This window comes from Oncorhynchus masou, chromosome 5, assembly GCF_036934945.1.
Source record: "Oncorhynchus masou masou isolate Uvic2021 chromosome 5, UVic_Omas_1.1, whole genome shotgun sequence".
Lineage (NCBI taxonomy): Eukaryota > Metazoa > Chordata > Actinopteri > Salmoniformes > Salmonidae > Oncorhynchus > Oncorhynchus masou.
In genome coordinates this window covers 1,724,626-1,745,943 of record NC_088216.1, presented here as the reverse complement: position 1 = coordinate 1,745,943, position 21,318 = coordinate 1,724,626, and the positions used below count along the sequence as shown (strand labels likewise).

General features: G+C 43.8%; 1 protein-coding gene across 1 annotated transcript in view; it reads left to right on the top strand.

Annotated features, from left to right (window-relative positions):
• Positions 1–11,649: 11,649 nt before the first annotated feature.
• The window catches only part of LOC135525664 (uncharacterized), a 99,924-nt gene continuing 90,255 nt past the window's right edge, over positions 11,650–21,318 (top strand). Inside the window, exons 1-4 of the mRNA XM_064953427.1 lie at positions 11,650–11,821; positions 14,738–14,847; positions 16,817–16,949; positions 18,268–18,361. Coding sequence (XP_064809499.1) covers positions 14,751–14,847; positions 16,817–16,949; positions 18,268–18,361 — 324 coding nt within the window. The 5' untranslated portion in view covers positions 11,650–11,821; positions 14,738–14,750. The remainder of the gene's footprint in view (positions 11,822–14,737; positions 14,848–16,816; positions 16,950–18,267; positions 18,362–21,318) is intronic.

The window sequence follows — 21,318 nt, the reverse complement described above, 5'->3', positions numbered from 1 at the left end:
AAGACACCTTGGTCTCAGCATTGACTGTCTGTCTAAATAAAGACACCTTGGTCTCAGCATTGACTGTTTGTCTAAATAAAGACACCTTGGTCTCAGCATTGACTGTCTGTCTAAATAAAGACACCTTGGTCTCAGCATTGACTGTCTGTCTAAATAAAGACACCTTGGTCTCAGCATTGACTGTCTGTCTAAATAAAGACACCTTGGTCTCAGCATTGACTGTCTGTCTAAATAAAGACACTTTGGTCTCAGCATTGATTCCCTGTCTAAATAAAGACACCTTGGTCTCAGCATTGACTGTCTGTCTAAATAAAGACACCTTGGTCTCAGCATTGACTCCCTGTCTAAATAAAGACACCTTGGTCTCAGCATTGACTCCCTGTCTAAATAAAGACACCTTGGTCTCAGCATTGACTCCTGTCTAAATAAAGACACCTTGGTCTCAGCATTGACTCCCTGTCTAAATAAAGACACCTTGGTCTCAGCATTGACTCCCTGTCTAAATAAAGACACCTTGGTCTCAGCATTGACTCCCCGTCTAAATAAAGACACCTTGGTCTCAGCATTGACTCTCTGTCTAAATAAAGACACCTTGGTCTCAGCATTGACTGTCTGTCTAAATAAAGACACCTTGGTCTCAGCATTGACTGTCTGTCTAAATAAAGACACCTTGGTCTCAGCATTGACTCCCTGTCTAAATAAAGACACCTTGGTCTCAGCATTGACTGTCTGTCTAAATAAAGACACCTTGGTCTCAGCATTGACTGTTTGTCTAAATAAAGACACCTTGGTCTCAGCATTGACTGTCTGTCTAAATAAAGACACCTTGGTCTCAGCATTGACTGTCTGTCTAAATAAAGACACCTTGGTCTCAGCATTGACTGTCTGTCTAAATAAAGACACCTTGGTCTCAGCATTGACTGTCTGTCTAAATAAAGACACTTTGGTCTCAGCATTGATTCCCTGTCTAAATAAAGACACCTTGGTCTCAGCATTGACTGTCTGTCTAAATAAAGACACCTTGGTCTCAGCATTGACTCCCTGTCTAAATAAAGACACCTTGGTCTCAGCATTGACTCCCTGTCTAAATAAAGACACCTTGGTCTCAGCATTGACTCCCTGTCTAAATAAAGACACCTTGGTCTCAGCATTGACTCCCTGTCTAAATAAAGACACCTTGGTCTCAGCATTGACTCCCTGTCTAAATAAAGACACCTTGGTCTCAGCATTGACTCCCCGTCTAAATAAAGACACCTTGGTCTCAGCATTGACTCTCTGTCTAAATAAAGACACCTTGGTCTCAGCATTGACTGTCTGTCTAAATAAAGACACCTTGGTCTCAGCATTGACTCCCTGTCTAAATAAAGACACCTTGGTCTCAGCATTGACTCCCTGTCTAAATAAAGACACCTTGGTCTCAGCATTGACTCCCTGTCTAAATAAAGACACCTTGGTCTCAGCATTGACTGTCTGTCTAAATAAAGACACCTTGGTCTCAGCATTGACTCCCTGTCTAAATAAAGACACCTTGGTCTCAGCATTGACTGTCTGTCTAAATAAAGACACCTTGGTCTCAGCACTGACTCCCTGCCTAAATAAAGACACCTTGGTCTCAGCATTGACTGTCTGTCTAAATAAAGACACCTTGGTCTCAGCATTGACTGTCTGTCTAAATAAAGACACCTTGGTCTCAGCATTGACTCCCTGTCTAAATAAAGACACCTTGGTCTCAGCATTGACTGTCTGTCTAAATAAAGACACCTTGGTCTCAGCATTGACTCCCTGTCTAAATAATACACCTTGGTCTCAGCATTGACTCCCTGTCTAAATAAAGACACCTTGGTCTCAGCATTGACTGTTTGTCTAAATAAAGACTTCTTGGTCTCAGCATTGACTGTCTGTCTAAATAAAGACACCTTGGTCTCAGCATTGACTGTCTGTCTAAATAAAGACACCTTGGTCTCAGCATTGACTGTCTGTCTAAATAAAGACACCTTGGTCTCAGCATTGACTGTCTGTCTAAATAAAGACACTTTGGTCTCAGCATTGATTCCCTGTCTAAATAAAGACACCTTGGTCTCAGCATTGACTGTCTGTCTAAATAAAGACACCTTGGTCTCAGCATTGACTCCCTGTCTAAATAAAGACACCTTGGTCTCAGCATTGACTCCCTGTCTAAATAAAGACACCTTGGTCTCAGCATTGACTCCCTGTCTAAATAAAGACACCTTGGTCTCAGCATTGACTCCCTGTCTAAATAAAGACACCTTGGTCTCAGCATTGACTCCCTGTCTAAATAAAGACACCTTGGTCTCAGCATTGACTCCCCGTCTAAATAAAGACACCTTGGTCTCAGCATTGACTCTCTGTCTAAATAAAGACACCTTGGTCTCAGCATTGACTGTCTGTCTAAATAAAGACACCTTGGTCTCAGCATTGACTCCCTGTCTAAATAAAGACACCTTGGTCTCAGCATTGACTCCCTGTCTAAATAAAGACACCTTGGTCTCAGCATTGACTCCCTGTCTAAATAAAGACACCTTGGTCTCAGCATTGACTGTCTGTCTAAATAAAGACACCTTGGTCTCAGCATTGACTCCCTGTCTAAATAAAGACACCTTGGTCTCAGCATTGACTGTCTGTCTAAATAAAGACACCTTGGTCTCAGCACTGACTCCCTGTCTAAATAAAGACACCTTGGTCTCAGCATTGACTCCCTGTCTAAATAAAGACACCTTGGTCTCAGCACTGACTCCCTGCCTAAATAAAGACACCTTGGTCTCAGCATTGACTGTCTGTCTAAATAAAGACACCTTGGTCTCAGCATTGACTGTCTGTCTAAATAAAGACACCTTGGTCTCAGCATTGACTGTCTGTCTAAATAAAGACACCTTGGTCTCAGCATTGACTGTCTGTCTAAATAAAGACACCTTGGTCTCTGCATTGACTCCCTGTCTAAATAATACACCTTGGTCTCAGCATTGACTCCCTGTCTAAATAAAGACACCTTGGTCTCAGCATTGACTCCCTGTCTAAATAAAGACACATTGGTCTCAGCATTGACTCCCTGTCTAAATAAAGACACCTTGGTCTCAGTATTGACTGTCTGTCTAAATAAAGACACCTTGGTCTCAGCATTGACTCCCTGTCTAAATAAAGACACCTTGGTCTCAGCATTGACTGTCTGTCTAAATAAAGACACCTTGGTCTCAGCATTGACTCCCTGTCTAAATAAAGACACCTTGGTCTCAGCATTGACTCCCTGTCTAAATAAAGACACCTTGGCTCAGCATTGACTGTCTGTCTAAATAAAGACACCTTGGTCTCAGCATTGACTGTCTGTCTAAATAAAGACACCTTGGTCTCAGCATTGACTGTCTGTCTAAATAAAGACACCTTGGTCTCAGCATTGACTGTCTGTCTAAATAAAGACACCTTGGTCTCAGCATTGACTCCCTGTCTAAATAAAGACACCTTGGTCTCAGCATTGACTCTCTGTCTAAATAAAGACACCTTGGTCTCAGCATTGACTGTCTGTCTAAATAAAGACACCTTGGTCTCAGCATTGACTGTCTGTCTAAATAAAGACACCTTGGTCTCAGCATTGACTCCTGTCTAAATAAAGACACCTTGGTCTCAGCATTGACTGTCTGTCTAAATAAAGACACCTTGGTCTCAGCATTGACTCCCTGTCTAAATAAAGACACCTTGGTCTCAGCATTGACTGTCTGTCTAAATAAAGACACCTTGGTCTCAGCATTGACTCCCTGTCTAAATAAAGACACCTTGGTCTCAGCATTGACTGTCTGTCTAAATAAAGACACCTTGGTCTCAGCATTGACTGTCTGTCTAAATAAAGACACCTTGGTCTCAGCATTGACTCCCTGTCTAAATAAAGACACCTTGGTCTCAGCATTGACTGTCTGTCTAAATAAAGACACCTTGGTCTCAGCATTGACTCCCTGTCTAAATAAAGACACCTTGGTCTCAGCATTGACTCCCTGTCTAAATAAAGACACCTTGGTCTCAGCATTGACTCCCTGTCTAAATAAAGACACCTTGGTCTCAGCATTGACTCCCCGTCTAAATAAAGACACCTTGGTCTCAGCATTGACTCTCTGTCTAAATAAAGACACCTTGGTCTCAGCATTGACTGTCTGTCTAAATAAAGACACCTTGGTCTCAGCATTGACTCCCTGTCTAAATAAAGACACCTTGGTCTCAGCATTGACTCCCTGTCTAAATAAAGACACCTTGGTCTCAGCATTGACTCCCTGTCTAAATAAAGACACCTTGGTCTCAGCATTGACTGTCTGTCTAAATAAAGACACCTTGGTCTCAGCATTGACTCCCTGTCTAAATAAAGACACCTTGGTCTCAGCATTGACTGTCTGTCTAAATAAAGACACCTTGGTCTCAGCACTGACTCCCTGTCTAAATAAAGACACCTTGGTCTCAGCATTGACTCCCTGTCTAAATAAAGACACCTTGGTCTCAGCACTGACTCCCTGCCTAAATAAAGACACCTTGGTCTCAGCATTGACTGTCTGTCTAAATAAAGACACCTTGGTCTCAGCATTGACTGTCTGTCTAAATAAAGACACCTTGGTCTCAGCATTGACTGTCTGTCTAAATAAAGACACCTTGGTCTCAGCATTGACTGTCTGTCTAAATAAAGACACCTTGGTCTCTGCATTGACTCCCTGTCTAAATAATACACCTTGGTCTCAGCATTGACTCCCTGTCTAAATAAAGACACCTTGGTCTCAGCATTGACTCCCTGTCTAAATAAAGACACATTGGTCTCAGCATTGACTCCCTGTCTAAATAAAGACACCTTGGTCTCAGTATTGACTGTCTGTCTAAATAAAGACACCTTGGTCTCAGCATTGACTGTCTGTCTAAATAAAGACACCTTGGTCTCAGCATTGACTGTCTGTCTAAATAAAGACACCTTGGTCTCAGCATTGACTCCCTGTCTAAATAAAGACACCTTGGTCTCAGCATTGACTCCCTGTCTAAATAAAGACACCTTGGCTCAGCATTGACTGTCTGTCTAAATAAAGACACCTTGGTCTCAGCATTGACTGTCTGTCTAAATAAAGACACCTTGGTCTCAGCATTGACTGTCTGTCTAAATAAAGACACCTTGGTCTCAGCATTGACTCCCTGTCTAAATAAAGACACCTTGGTCTCAGCATTGACTCTCTGTCTAAATAAAGACACCTTGGTCTCAGCATTGACTGTCTGTCTAAATAAAGACACCTTGGTCTCAGCATTGACTGTCTGTCTAAATAAAGACACCTTGGTCTCAGCATTGACTCCCTGTCTAAATAAAGACACCTTGGTCTCAGCATTGACTGTCTGTCTAAATAAAGACACCTTGGTCTCAGCATTGACTCCCTGTCTAAATAAAGACACCTTGGTCTCAGCATTGACTGTCTGTCTAAATAAAGACACCTTGGTCTCAGCATTGACTCCCTGTCTAAATAAAGACACCTTGGTCTCAGCATTGACTGTCTGTCTAAATAAAGACACCTTGGTCTCAGCATTGACTGTCTGTCTAAATAAAGACACCTTGGTCTCAGCATTGACTCCCTGTCTAAATAAAGACACCTTGGTCTCAGCATTGACTGTCTGTCTAAATAAAGACACCTTGGTCTCAGCATTGACTCCCTGTCTAAATAAAGACACCTTGGTCTCAGCATTGACTCCCTGTCTAAATAAAGACACCTTGGTCTCAGCATTGACTCCCTGTCTAAATAAAGACACCTTGGTCTCAGCATTGACTGTCTGTCTAAATAAAGACACCTTGGTCTCAGCATTGACTGTCTGTCTAAATAAAGACACCTTGGTCTCAGCATTGACTCCCTGTCTAAATAAAGACACCTTGGTCTCAGCATTGACTCCCTGTCTAAATAAAGACACCTTGGTCTCAGCATTGACTGTCTGTCTAAATAAAGACACCTTGGTCTCAGCATTGACTGTCTGTCTAAATAAAGACACCTTGGTCTCAGCACTGACTCCCTGCCTAAATAAAGACACCTTGGTCTCAGCATTGACTGTCTGTCTAAATAAAGACACCTTGGTCTCAGCATTGACTGTCTGTCTAAATAAAGACACCTTGGTCTCAGCATTGACTCCCTGTCTAAATAAAGACACCTTGGTCTCAGCATTGACTGTCTGTCTAAATAAAGACACCTTGGTCTCAGCATTGACTCCTGTCTAAATAAAGACACATTGGTCTCAGCATTGACTCCCTGTCTAAATAAAGACACCTTGGTCTCAGCATTGACTGTCTGTCTAAATAAAGACACCTTGGTCTCAGCATTGACTGTCTGTCTAAATAAAGACACCTTGGTCTCAGCATTGACTCCCTGTCTAAATAAAGACACCTTGGTCTCAGCATTGACTGTCTGTCTAAATAAAGACACCTTGGTCTCAGCATTGACTCCCTGTCTAAATAAAGACACCTTGGCTCAGCATTGACTGTCTGTCTAAATAAAGACACCTTGGTCTCAGCATTGACTGTCTGTCTAAATAAAGACACCTTGGTCTCAGCATTGACTGTCTGTCTAAATAAAGACACCTTGGTCTCAGCATTGACTCCCTGTCTAAATAAAGACACCTTGGTCTCAGCATTGACTCCCTGTCTAAATAAAGACACCTTGGTCTCAGCATTGACTGTCTGTCTAAATAAAGACACCTTGGTCTCAGCATTGACTGTCTGTCTAAATAAAGACACCTTGGTCTCAGCATTGACTCCCTGTCTAAATAAAGACACCTTGGTCTCAGCATTGACTGTCTGTCTAAATAAAGACACCTTGGTCTCAGCATTGACTGTCTGTCTAAATAAAGACACCTTGGTCTCAGCATTGACTGTCTGTCTAAATAAAGACACCTTGGTCTCAGCATTGACTCCCTGTCTAAATAAAGACACCTTGGTCTCAGCATTGACTCCCTGTCTAAATAAAGACACCTTGGTCTCAGCATTGACTGTCTGTCTAAATAAAGACACCTTGGTCTCAGCATTGACTGTCTGTCTAAATAAAGACACCTTGGTCTCAGCATTGACTCCCTGTCTAAATAAAGACACCTTGGTCTCAGCATTGACTGTCTGTCTAAATAAAGACACCTTGGTCTCAGCATTGACTCCCTGTCTAAATAAAGACACCTTGGTCTCAGCATTGACTGTCTGTCTAAATAAAGACACCTTGGTCTCAGCATTGACTGTCTGTCTAAATAAAGACACCTTGGTCTCAGCATTGACTGTCTGTCTAAATAAAGACACCTTGGTCTCAGCATTGACTGTCTGTCTAAATAAAGACACCTTGGTCTCAGCATTGACTGTCTGTCTAAATAAAGACACCTTGGTCTCAGCACTGACTCCCTGTCTAAATAAAGACACCTTGGTCTCAGCATTGACTGTCTGTCTAAATAAAGACACCTTGGTCTCAGCATTGACTGTCTGTCTAAATAAAGACACCTTGGTCTCAGCATTGACTGTCTGTCTAAATAAAGACACCTTGGTCTCAGCATTGACTCCCTGTCTAAATAAAGACACCTTGGTCTCAGCATTGACTGTCTGTCTAAATAAAGACACCTTGGTCTCAGCACTGACTCCCTGTCTAAATAAAGACACCTTGGTCTCAGCATTGACTGTCTGTCTAAATAAAGACACCTTGGTCTCAGCATTGACTGTCTGTCTAAATAAAGACACCTTGGTCTCAGCATTGACTGTCTGTCTAAATAAAGACACCTTGGTCTCAGCATTGACTCCCTGTCTAAATAAAGACACCTTGGTCTCAGCACTGACTCCCTGTCTAAATAAAGACACCTTGGTCTCAGCATTGACTCCCTGTCTAAATAAAGACACCTTGGTCTCAGCATTGACTGTCTGTCTAAATAAAGACACCTTGGTCTCAGCATTGACTCCCTGTCTAAATAAAGACACCTTGGTCTCAGCATTGACTCTCTGTCTAAATAAAGACACCTTGGTCTCAGCACTGACTCCCTGTCTAAATAAAGACACCTTGGCCTCAGCATTGACTCCCTGTCTAAATAAAGACACCTTGGTCTCAGCACTGACTCCCTGTCTAAATAAAGACACCTTGGTCTCAGCATTGACTCCCTGTCTAAATAAAGACACCTTGGTCTCAGCATTGACTCCCTGTCTAAATAAAGACACCTTGTTCTCAGCACTGACTGTCTGTCTAAATAAAGACACCTTGGTCTCAGCATTGACTGTCTGTCTAAATAAAGACACCTTGGTCTCAGCATTGACTCCCTGTCTAAATAAAGACACCTTGGTCTCAGCATTGACTGTCTGTCTAAATAAAGACACCTTGGTCTCAGCATTGACTGTCTGTCTAAATAAAGACACCTTGGTCTCAGCACTGACTGTCTGTCTAAATAAAGACACCTTGGTCTCAGCATTGACTCCCTGTCTAAATAAAGACACCTTGGTCTCAGCATTGACTGTCTGTCTAAATAAAGACACCTTGGTCTCAGCATTGACTGTCTGTCTAAATAAAGACACCTTGGTCTCAGCATTGACTCCCTGTCTAAATAAAGACACCTTGGTCTCAGCACTGACTGTCTGTCTAAATAAAGACACCTTGGTCTCAGCATTGACTCCCTGTCTAAATAAAGACACCTTGGTCTCAGCACTGACTCCCTGTCTAAATAAAGACACCTTGGTCTCAGCACTGACTGTCTGTCTAAATAAAGACACCTTGGTCTCAGCATTGACTGTCTGTCTAAATAAAGACACCTTGGTCTCAGCATTGACTGTCTGTCTAAATAAAGACACCTTGGTCTCAGCATTGACTGTCTGTCTAAATAAAGACACCTTGGTCTCAGCATTGACTCCCTGTCTAAATAAAGACACCTTGGTCTCAGCATTGACTGTCTGTCTAAATAAAGACACCTTGGTCTCAGCATTGACTCCCTGTCTAAATAAAGACACCTTGGTCTCAGCACTGACTCCCTGTCTAAATAAAGACACCTTGGTCTCAGCATTGACTCCCTGTCTAAATAAAGACACCTTGGTCTCAGCATTGACTCCTGTCTAAATAAAGACACCTTGGTCTCAGCATTGACTGTCTAAATAAGACACCTTGGTCTCAGCATTGACTCCCTGTCTAAATAAAGACACCTTGGTCTCAGCATTGACTCCCTGTCTAAATAAAGACACCTTGGTCTCAGCATTGACTCCCTGTCTAAATAAAGACACCTTGGTCTCAGCATTGACTCCCTGTCTAAATAAAGACACCTTGGTCTCAGCATTGACTCCCTGTCTAAATAAAGACACCTTGGTCTCAGCATTGACTCCCTGTCTAAATAAAGACACCTTGGTCTCAGCATTGACTCCCTGTCTAAATAAAGACACCTTGGTCTCAGCATTGACTCCCTGTCTAAATAAAGACACCTTGGTCTCAGCATTGACTCCCTGTCTAAATAAAGACACCTTGGTCTCAGCATTGACTGTCTGTCTAAATAAAGACACCTTGGTCTCAGCATTGACTGTCTGTCTAAATAAAGACACCTTGGTCTCAGCACTGACTGTCTGTCTAAATAAAGACACCTTGGTCTCAGCATTGACTGTTTGTCTAAATAAAGACACCTTGGTCTCAGCATTGACTCCCTGTCTAAATAAAGACACCTTGGTCACAGCATTGACTGTCTGTCTAAATAAAGACACCTTGGTCTCAGCATTGACTCCCTGTCTAAATAAAGACACCTTGGTCTCAGCATTGACTCCCTGTCTAAATAAAGACACCTTGGTCTCAGCATTGACTCCCTGTAGCACCGCAGGAGAACATTCCTGGTCCGTTCACTGGTTCTCCTTCACCGGGTCTTTGACAGTTCAGAGTTCAAGAAGAACCAGGTATGGAGACACTAGACTCCCTCTCCAGACTGGCTGGGCTGGGAGGACTTCAGGTCTGCTGGTCCTTGCAGAAGACCACCTCAGTGCTGCAGGAGATGCTGTACCGGGAAGAGAGGCAGGAGGCTGGGCAGGAGGCTGGACAGGAGGAGAGGAGGATGAGGGAGGAGGAAGAGAGGCAGGAGGCTGGGCAGGAGGTTGGACAGGAGGAGAGGATGAGGGAGGAGGAAGAGAGGCAGGAGGCTGGGCACAAGGAGAGGAGGATGAGGGAGGAGGAAGAGAGGCAGGAGGCTGGGCACAAGGAGTAGAGGCAGGAAGAATAAAGGGAGGAGAATAGGCAGGAGGAGGTGATGCAGGAGGAGAATAGGCAGGAAGCCGGGCAGTGTAATGACATCACACAGTATTGGTACTTGTGTGTAATGACTCATCAGCGAAAACAACGTTGTAATGTCAGGCAGCCTGTCATTTTTGTGTTTATACTTTTTCATAACGACAACCACAATGGATAAAATGACTGGCGGAGAAACAATTGGAACCATTTCCATGTTTTGACCACTAGGTTTTATGGGTAGTATGACATTTCCACTGTTGGGGCTCAACAATGGCACGGATACAACGATGAGCCCTCTATTCATCTCTATGGCAATTACACCCGTAGAGATATAATGAATAGAACGGTCTTGGAACCTCTAACCCCTGGCAATCTGACCGGTGAACCCATTGGTGGACACACACAATGGCTGCCTGGTATTGTGATGCGATCATTTCCGTGGTAATGTAGAATGTTCATTCTATTGATGTTTAACTGATGTGGTTCATGCAATGGAAGGTATTGTTTTGTAATGTTTGTTTAGTTTGTATTGGATTTTTCTGGGATGATTTGTATTTATTAAGGATCCCCATGAGATGGCCCCCCTCTTCCTGGGGGTCCAGCAACATTAAGGCAGTTATATAGTCCTGTGTGGCTCAGTCGGTAGAGCATGGCGCTTGCAACGCCAAGCGTCGTGGGTTCGATTCCCGCTGGGGCCACCCATATGTAAAAGTAGTGGCCCCAGCCGACTTGTAAGTCGCTTTGGACAAAAGCGTCTGCTAAATGGGATATATTATTATATTATTATTATGTAGTCATGGCTCTATGTAGTACTGTGCACCTCCCATAGTCTGTTCAGGACAAACCTCTGGTGGCATGTCTTGTAAGCTGTGTGCTAGTCGTTTAAACAGACACCTCGGTGGATTCAACATGTCAATACTGCTCACAAATACAAGTAGTGATGAAGTCAATCTCTCCTCCACTTTGAACCAGGAGAAATTAACATGCATATTATTAATGCTAGCTCTCTGTGTACATTTAAGGGCCAGCCAAATCAACAAATCCCAGCACATATTGATGGGTACACTTCCTGCTTTTACTTCCTGCTTTGCCCCTATGTGCTCGCAATGTCTGCCAGTCCAACCATTATGCCATCGTTGGGGCCCGCCGTTCTATTCATTATATTTCTATGATTATACCCTTGTCGTCTGGGTCGTCACTCTTTACTACTGCCACAAAGTCATAACCCCGCTTAAACCTTAAAACTTAATCAAAGTGCTAACACCGAACTTTAAATGAAGACCAAAAAAGTTGAATACATTTTTTTCTACGACGAAAATCCAAATTTTTAACGTTGTTGCCGTGGTAACTCGGGAACGCTTCTCGGTCGGTCGCCAAGGTGACGCGGTATCCGTCACGTCCGGTCTGAGGCTTCCGGAACCTGGCGCGAAAAAATAAATTCAACAGGAAAACAGAAGTCGTGAGAAGGAATTGTCCCTTTTTTTCCCGGATAAACTACTTTTAATTAATTTACTACTTATATATATTACATCTAACGGTGTCGGGGTTCTCACTCTTTATAACCCGTATTGTCAACTAAGAAGTGACCCACTTTTCAAGCAAAGGTAACTTTAACTAACGAGTCACATCCGCTTTGATACTCCTTTAACTACAGTCAGAGACCGTATGAAAATAAACATGTGTTTTCTCTGGTCAAAGCTGTGTGTTTTGGGTTGTGTCGAGGCTGAGTTAGTTGGTTAGATATTGAATAGGATTAGTTAGCCTCTGTGCACCTTCATCAATTATCTATTTATCTCCACCATTCAGAATTGCAAGTCATAGTTTGTTTCCCCCCCTAACTAGTGACATTAAACTAGTTGTTTACAGATCATTGAAGTTGAAGCAGTGTGGGGTTTATAGTGAAGGATATATACTGCAGTATGGTTTATAGTGAAGGATATACAATGCAGTGTGGTTTATAGTGGAGGATATATAATGCAGTGTGGTTTATTGTGAAGGATATATAATGCAGTGTGGTTTATTGTGAAGGATATATACTGCAGTGTGGTTTATAGTGAAGGATATACTGTGCAGTGTGGTTTATTGTGAAGGATATATAATGCAGTGTAGTTTATAGTGAAGGATATACAGTGCAGTGTGTGGTTTATTGTGAAGGATATATAATTCAGTGTGGGGTTTATAGTGAAGGATATACAGTGCAGTGTGGGGTTTATAGTGAAGGATATATAATGCAGTGTGGTTTATAGTGAAGGATATATAATGCAGTGTGGTTTATAGTGAAGGATATACAGTGCAGTGTGTGGTTTATAGTGAAGGATATACACTGCAGTGTGTGGTTTATAGTGAAGGATATATAATGCAGTGTAGTTTATAGTGAAGGATATACAATGCAGTCTGGTTTATAGTGAAGGATATATAATGCAGTCTGGTTTATAGTGAAGGATATATAATGCAGTGTGGGGTTTATAGTGAAGGATATATACTGCAGTGTGGTTTATAGTGAAGGATATATAATGCAGTGTGTGGTTTATAGTGAAGGATATATAATGCAGTGTGGTTTATAGTGAAGGATATATAATGCAGTGTGGTTTATAGTGAAGGATATACAGTGCAGTGTGGGGTTTATAGTGAAGGATATATAATGCAGTGTAGTTTATAGTGAAGGATATACAGTGCAGTGTGGTTTATTGTGAAGGATATATAATTCAGTGTGGGGTTTATAGTGAAGGATATACAGTGCAGTGTGGGGTTTATAGTGAAGGATATATAATGCAGTCTGGTTTATAGTGAAGGATATACAGTGCAGTGTTGTTTATAGTGAAGGATATATAATGCAGTGTGGTTTATAGTGAAGGATATACAGTGCAGTGTGTGGTTTATAGTGAAGGATATATAATGCAGTGTAGTTTATAGTGAAGGATATACAGTGCAGTGTGTGGTTTATAGTGAAGGATATACAGTGCAGTGGGGTTTATAGTGAAGGATATACAGTGCAGTGTGTGGTTTATAGTGAAGGATATACAGTGCAGTGGGGTTTATAGTGAAGGATATACAGTGCAGTGTGTGGTTTATAGTGAAGGATATACAGTGCAGGGTGGGGTTTATAGTGAAGGATATATAATGCAGTGTAGTTTATAGTGAAGGATATACAATGCAGTCTGGTTTATAGTGAAGGATATATAATGCAGTCTGGTTTATAGTGAAGGATATATACTGCAGTGTGGTTTATAGTGAAGGATATATAATGCAGTGTGTGGTTTATAGTGAAGGATATATCATGCAGTGTGGTTTATTGTGAAGGATATGTAATGCAGTGTGGGGTTTATAGTGAAGGATATACAGTGCAGTGTGTGGTTTATTGTGAAGGATATATAATTCAGTGTGGGGTTTATAGTGAAGGATATACAGTGCAGTGTGGTTTATTGTGAAGGATATATAATGCAGTGTGGTTTATAGTGAAGGATATATAATGCAGTGTAGTTTATAGTGAAGGATATACAGTGCAGTGTGTGGTTTATTGTGAAGGATATATAATTCAGTGTGGGGTTTATAGTGAAGGATATACAGTGCAGTGTGGGGTTTATAGTGAAGGATATATAATGCAGTGTGGTTTATAGTGAAGGATATACAGTGCAGTGTGGTTTATAGTGAAGGATATATAATGCAGTGTGGTTTATAGTGAAGGATATACAGTGCAGTGTGTGGTTTATAGTGAAGGATATACACTTCAGTGTGTGGTTTATAGTGAAGGATATATAATGCAGTGTGTGGTTTATTGTGAAGGATATATAATTCAGTGTGGGGTTTATAGTGAAGGATATACAGTGCAGTGTGGTTTATAGTGAAGGATATACAGTGCAGTGTGTGGTTTATTGTGAAGGATATATAATTCAGTGTGGGGTTTATAGTGAAGGATATACAGTGCAGTGTGGTTTATAGTGAAGGATATATAATGCAGTGTGGTTTATAGTGAAGGATATACAGTGCAGTGTGGTTTATAGTGAAGGATATATAATGCAGTGTGGTTTATAGTGAAGGATATACAGTGCAGTGTGTGGTTTATAGTGAAGGATATATAATGCAGTGTGGTTTATAGTGAAGGATATACAGTGCAGTGTGTGGTTTATAGTGAAGGATATACAGTGCAGTGGGGTTTATAGTGAAGGATATACAGTGCAGTGGGGTTTATAGTGAAGGATATATAATGCAGTGTGGTTTATAGTGAAGGATATATAATGCAGTGTGGTTTATAGTGAAGGATATACAGTGCAGTGGGGTTTATAGTGAAGGATATATAATGCAGTGTGGTTTATAGTGAAGGATATATAATTCAGTGTGTGGTTTATAGTGAAGGATATACAGTGCAGTGGGGTTTATAGTGAAGGATATATAATGCAGTGTGGTTTATAGTGAAGGATATACAGTGCAGTGTGGGGTTTATAGTGAAGGATATATAATGCAGTGTAGTTTATAGTGAAGGATATACAGTGTAGTGTGGTTTATATAAATATATTTTGCAGGTTGTTTGGAGACATGAATCCAGAAGACGTGGTTATCATTCTCAGTGATGATGACGATGATGTGTCCATCAACGACTCGGTCTACATCGTCGAAGACATCCAGAACGACGGTAAGACGTCAGCCAAAACAGTTTGTAGGAAGATAAAAGGGAAAGAACAGGGAAGTGAAAGGAGAGCAACTGAAGGCAGTAGGAGAGCAACTGTGGATAGGTCTGCTTAATGTGTGTGTGTGTGTGTGTGTGTGTGTGTGTGTGTGTGTGTGTGTGTGTGTGTATATATACACAGTGTACAAAACATTAGGAACACCTGCTCTTTTTAAGGAGGTAGATCAGATCTAATATTGCAGACTGAAGCTTCCATCAATGTCTTTATCATTTCCAATCACCCATATATTGTTGTAAATATATCATGCAGTAGATCAGTCTAAACCCCTGTTGTCTCTGTGTCCCCTGTGGTCTCTGTGTCCCCTGTGTATATAGTATACCCAGTAGATCAGTCTAAACCCCTGTGGTCTCTGTATCCCCTGTGGTCTCTGTATCCCCTGTGGTCTCTGTATCCCCTGTGTATATAGTATACCCAGTAGATCAGTCTAAACCCCTGTGGTCTCTGTGTCCCCTGTGGTCTCTGTGTCCCCTGTGTATATAGTATACCCAGTAGATCAGTCTAAACCCCTGTGGTCTCTGTATCCCCTGTGGTCTCTGTATCCCCTGTGGTCTCTGTATCCCCTGTGGTCTCTGTATCCCCTGTGGTCTCTGTGTCCCCTGTGGTCTCTGTATCCCCTGTGTATATAGTATACCCAGTAGATCAGTCTAAACCCCTGTGGTCTCTGTATCCCCTGTGGTCTCTGTATCCCCTGTGGTCTCTGTATCCCCTGTGGTCTCTGTATCCCCTGTGGTCTCTGTATCCCCTGTGTATATAGTATACCCAGTAGATCAGTCTAAACCCCTGTGGTCTCTGTATCCCCTGTGGTCTCTGTATCCCCTGTGGTCTCTGTATCCCCTGTGGTCTCTGTGTCCCCTGTGGTCTCTGTATCCCCTGTGTATATAGTATACCCAGTAGATCAGTCTAAACCCCTGTGGTCTCTGTATCCCCTGTGGTCTCTGTATCCCCTGTGGTATCTGTATCCCCTGTGTATATAGTATACCCAGTAGATCAGTCTAAACCCCTGTGGTCTCTGTGTCCCCTGTGGTCTCTGTGTCCCCTGTGGTCTCTGTGTCCCCTGTGGTCTCTGTGTCCCCTGTGTATATAGTATACCCAGTAGATCAGTCTAAACCCCTGTGGTCTCTGTGTCCCCTGTGGTCTCTGTATCCCCTGTGTATATAGTATACCCAGTAGATCAGTCTAAACCCCTGTGGTCTCTGTATCCCCTGTGGTCTCTGTGTCCCCTGTGTATATAGTATACCCAGTAGATCAGTCTAAACCCCTGTGGTCTCTGTGTCCCCTGTGGTCTCTGTATCCCCTGTGTATATAGTATACCCAGTAGATCAGTCTAAACCCCTGTGGTCTCTGTATCCCCTGTGGTCTCTGTATCCCCTGTGGTCTCTGTATCCCCTGTGGTATCTGTATCCCCTGTGTATATAGTATACCCAGTAGATCAGTCTAAACCCCTGTGGTCTCTGTATCCCCTGTGGTCTCTGTATCCCCTGTGTATATAGTATACCCAGTAGATCAGTCTAAACCCCTGTGGTCTCTGTATCCCCTGTGGTCTCTGTATCCCCTGTGTATATAGTATACCCAGTAGACCAGTCTAAACCCCTGTGGTCTCTGTATCCCCTGTGGTCTCTGTATCCCCTGTGTATATAGTATACCCAGTAGATCAGTCTAAACCCCTGTGGTCTCTGTGTCCCCTGTGGTCTCTGTATCCCCTGTGGTCTCTGTATCCCCTGTGTATATAGTATACCCAGTAGATCAGTCTAAACCCCTGTGGTCTCTGTGTCCCCTGTGGTCTCTGTGTCCCCTGTGTATATAGTATACCCAGTAGATCAGTCTAAACCCCTGTGGTCTCTGTATCCCCTGTGGTCTCTGTATCCCCTGTGGTCTCTGTAACCCCTGTGGTCTCTGTATCCCCTGTGTATATAGTATACCCAGTAGATCAGTCTAACTGCAGCAGGTCACATGATCCTGAAGGAGAAGAGGACCTGGTCGTTACCTTCTGTCAGAGAGGAGAGGTGCTGCCTCACGCACGCTACGACTGTACCGCACACACCTTCACGTGAGTCACGCGCACACCTTCACGTGAGACACACACACACCTTCACGTGAGAGACACACACACCTTCACGTGAGAGACACACACACCTTCACGTGAGAGACACACACACCTTCACATGGGAGACACACTACTTCACGTGGGAGACACACACACACACACACACACACACTTTCACGTGGGAGACACACACCTTCACGTGGGAGACACACACACACACACACACCTTCACGTGGGAGACACACACACCTTCACGTGGGAGACACACACACCTTCACGTGGGAGACACACACACCTTCACGTGGGAGACACACACACACACACATTCACGTGGGAGACACACACACACACACACACACACCTTCACGTGGGAGACACACACACACACACACCTTCACGTGGGAGACACACACACACACACACACACTTCACGTGGGAGACACACACACACACACACCTTCACGTGGGAGACACACACACACACACAAACCTTCACGTGGGAGACACACACCTTCACGTGGGAGACACACACACACACCTTCACGTGGGAGACACAAACACACACCTTCACGTGGGAGACACACACACACACCTTCACGTGGGAGACACAAACACACCTTCACGTGGGAGACAAACGCACACCTTCACGTGATAGAGACACACACACACACACACACCTTCACGTGATAGAGACACACACACACACACACCTTCACGTGGGAGACACACACACACACACACCTTCACGTGGGAGACACACACACCTTCACGTGGGAGACACACACACCTTCACGTGGGAGACACACACACACACACACCTTCACGTGGGAGACACACACACACACACACACCTTCACGTGGGAGACACACACACACACACACCCTTCACGTGGGAGACACACACACACACACACCTTCACGTGGGAGACACACACACACACACACCTTCACGTGGGAGACACACACACACACACACACACCTTCACGTGGGAGACACACACACACACACAAACCTTCACGTGGGAGACACACACCTTCACGTGGGAGACACAAACACACACCTTCACGTGATAGAGACACACACACACACACACACCTTCACGTGATAGAGACACACACACACACACACCTTCACGTGAGAGACACACACACACACACCTTCACGTGAGAGAGACACACACACACCTTCACGTGAGAGACACACACGCCTTCACGTGAGAGAGACACACACACACCTTCACGTGAGAGACAAACACGCCTTCACGTGAGAGAGACACACACACTTCTCTGTTTTCTAACATCAGTCTGTCTCCTCCTCCAGACCAACAGACAGTGATGTAGGAGGACCAATAGAATCCAACCAGCTCTTCTGTCACCAGTGCTTCTGTTACGTCTGTGACAAGGTCGCCTCGGAGGTGAGCTGTGTGAGGGAGACGTGAAGGTAAACTCTGTCGAGCTGTGTGAGGGAGACGTGAAGTTAAACTCTGTCGAGCTGTGTGAGGGAGACGTGAAGGTAAACTCTGTCGAGCTGTGTGAGGGAGACGTGAAGGTAAACTCTGTCGAGCTGTCTCAGAGAGACGTGAAGGTAAACTCTGTCGAGCTGTCTCAGAGAGACGTGAAGGTAAACTCTGTCGAGCTGTCTCAGAGAGACGTGAAGGTAAACTCTGTCGAGCTGTCTCAGAGAGACGTGAAGGTAAACTCTGTCGAGCTGTCTCAGAGAGACGTGAAGGTAAACTCTGTAGAGCTGTCAGAGAGATGTGAAGGTAAACTCTGTAGAGCTGTCAGAGAGATGTGAAGGTAAACTCTGTAGAGATGTGAAGGTAAACTCTGTAGAGCTGTCTCAGAGAGATGTGAAGGTAAACTCTGTAGAGCTGTCAGAGAGATGTGAAGGTAAACTCTGTAGAGCTGTCAGAGAGATGTGAAGGTAAACTCTGTAGAGCTGTCAGAGAGATGTGAAGGTAAACTCTGTCGAGCTGTCTCAGAGAGACGTGAAGGTAAACTCTGTCGAGTTGTCTCAGAGAGACGTGAAGGTAAACTCTGTCGAGCTGTGTGAGGGAGACGTGAAGGTAAACTCTGTCGAGCTGTCTCAGAGAGATGTGAAGGTAAACTCTGTCGAGCTGTCTCAGAGAGATGTGAAGGTAAACTCTGTAGAGCTGTGTCAGAGAGATGTGAAGGTAAACTCTGTAGAGATGTGAAGGTAAACTCTGTAGAGCTGTCAGAGAGATGTGAAGGTAAACTCTGTCGAGCTGTCTCAGAGAGATGTGAAGGTAAACTCTGTCGAGCTGTCAGAGAGATGTGAAGGTAAACTCTGTAGAGCTGTCAGAGAGATGTGAAGGTAAACTCTGTAGAGCTGTCAGAGAGATGTGAAGGTAAACTCTGTCGAGCTGTCTCAGAGAGATGTGAAGGTAAACTCTGTAGAGCTGTGTCAGAGAGATGTGAAGGTAAACTCTGTAGAGCTGTCAGAGAGATGTGAAGGTAAACTCTGTAGAGATGTGAAGGTAAACTCTGTAGAGCTGTCTCAGAGAGATGTGAAGGTAAACTCTGTAGAGCTGTCAGAGAGATGTGAAGGTAAACTCTGTAGAGCTGTCAGAGAGATGTGAAGGTAAACTCTGTAGAGCTGTCAGAGAGATGTGAAGGTAAACTCTGTCGAGCTGTCTCAGAGAGATGTGAAGGTAAACTCTGTCGAGCTGTCTCAGAGAGATGTGAAGGTAAACTCTGTCGAGCTGTCTCAGAGAGATGTGAAGGTAAACTCTGTCGAGCTGTCTCAGAGAGATGTGAAGGTAAACTCTGTCGAGCTGTCTCAGAGAGATGTGAAGGTAAACTCTGTAGAGCTGTCAGAGAGATGTGAAGGTAAACTCTGTCAAGCTGTCTCAGAGAGATGTGAAGGTAAACTCTGTCGAGCTGTCTCAGAGAGATGTGAAGGTAAACTCTGTCGAGCTGTCTCAGAGAGATGTGATGGTAAACTCTGTCGAGCTGTCTCAGAGAGATGTGAAGGTAAACTCTGTAGAGCTGTCTCAGAGAGATGTGAAGGTAAACTCTGTAGAGCTGTCTCAGAGAGATGTGAAGGTAAACTCTGTAGAGCTGTCTCAGAGAGATGTGAAGGTAAACTCTGTAGAGCTGTCTCAGAGAGATGTGAAGGTAAACTCTGTAGAGCTGTCTCAGAGAGATGTGAAGGTAAACTCTGTAGAGCTGTCAGAGAGATGTGAAGGTAAACTCTGTAGAGCTGTCAGAGAGACGTGAAGGTAAACTCTGTCGAGCTGTCTCAGAGAGACGTGAAGGTAAACTCTGTCGAGCTGTCAGAGAGACGTGAAGGTAAACTCTGTCGAGCTGTCTCAGAGAGACGTGAAGGTAAACTCTGTCGAGCTGTCTCAGAGAGACGTGAAGGTAAACTCTGTCGAGCTGTCTCAGAGAGACGTGAAGGTAAACTCTGTCGAGTTGTCTCAGAGAGACGTGAAGGTAAACTCTGTCGAGTTGTCTCAGAGAGACGTGAAGGTAAACTCTGTCGAGCTGTGTGAGGGAGACGTGAAGGTAAACTCTGTCGAGCTGTCTCAGAGAGATGTGAAGGTAAACTCTGTCGAGCTGTCTCAGAGAGATGTGAAGGTAAACTCTGTAGAGCTGTCAGAGAGATGTGAAGGTAAACTCTGTCGAGCTGTCTCAGAGAGATGTGAAGGTAAACTCTGTAGAGCTGTGTCAGAGAGATGTGAAGGTAAACTCTGTAGAGCTGTCAGAGAGATGTGAAGGTAAACTCTGTAGAGCTGTCTCAGAGAGATGTGAAGGTAAACTCTGTAGAGCTGTCTCAGAGAGATGTATAGGTAAACTCTGTAGAGCTGTCAGAGAGATGTGAAGGTAAACTCTGTAGAGCTGTCAGAGAGATGTGAAGGTAAACTCTGTCGAGCTGTCTCAGAGAGACGTGAAGGTAAACTCTGTCGAGCTGTCAGAGAGACGTGAAGGTAAACTCTGTCGAGCTGTCTCAGAGAGACGTGAAGGTAAACTCTGTCGAGCTGTCTCAGAGAGACGTGAAGGTAAACTCTGTAGAGCTGTCTCAGAGAGATGTGAAGGTAAACTCTGTAGAGCTGTCTCAGAGAGATGTGAAGGTAAACTCTGTAGAGCTGTCAGAGAGATGTGAAGGTAAACTCTGTAGAGCTGTCAGAGAGATGTGAAGGTAAACTCTGTAGAGCTGTCAGAGAGATGTGAAGGTAAACTCTGTAGAGCTGTCAGAGACGTGAAGGTAAACTCTGTCGAGCTGTGTGAGGGAGACGTGAAGGTAAACTCTGTCGAGCTGTCTCAGAGAGATGTGAAGGTAAACTCTGTCGAGCTGTCTCAGAGAGATGTGAAGGTAAACTCTGTCGAGCTGTCTCAGAGAGATGTGAAG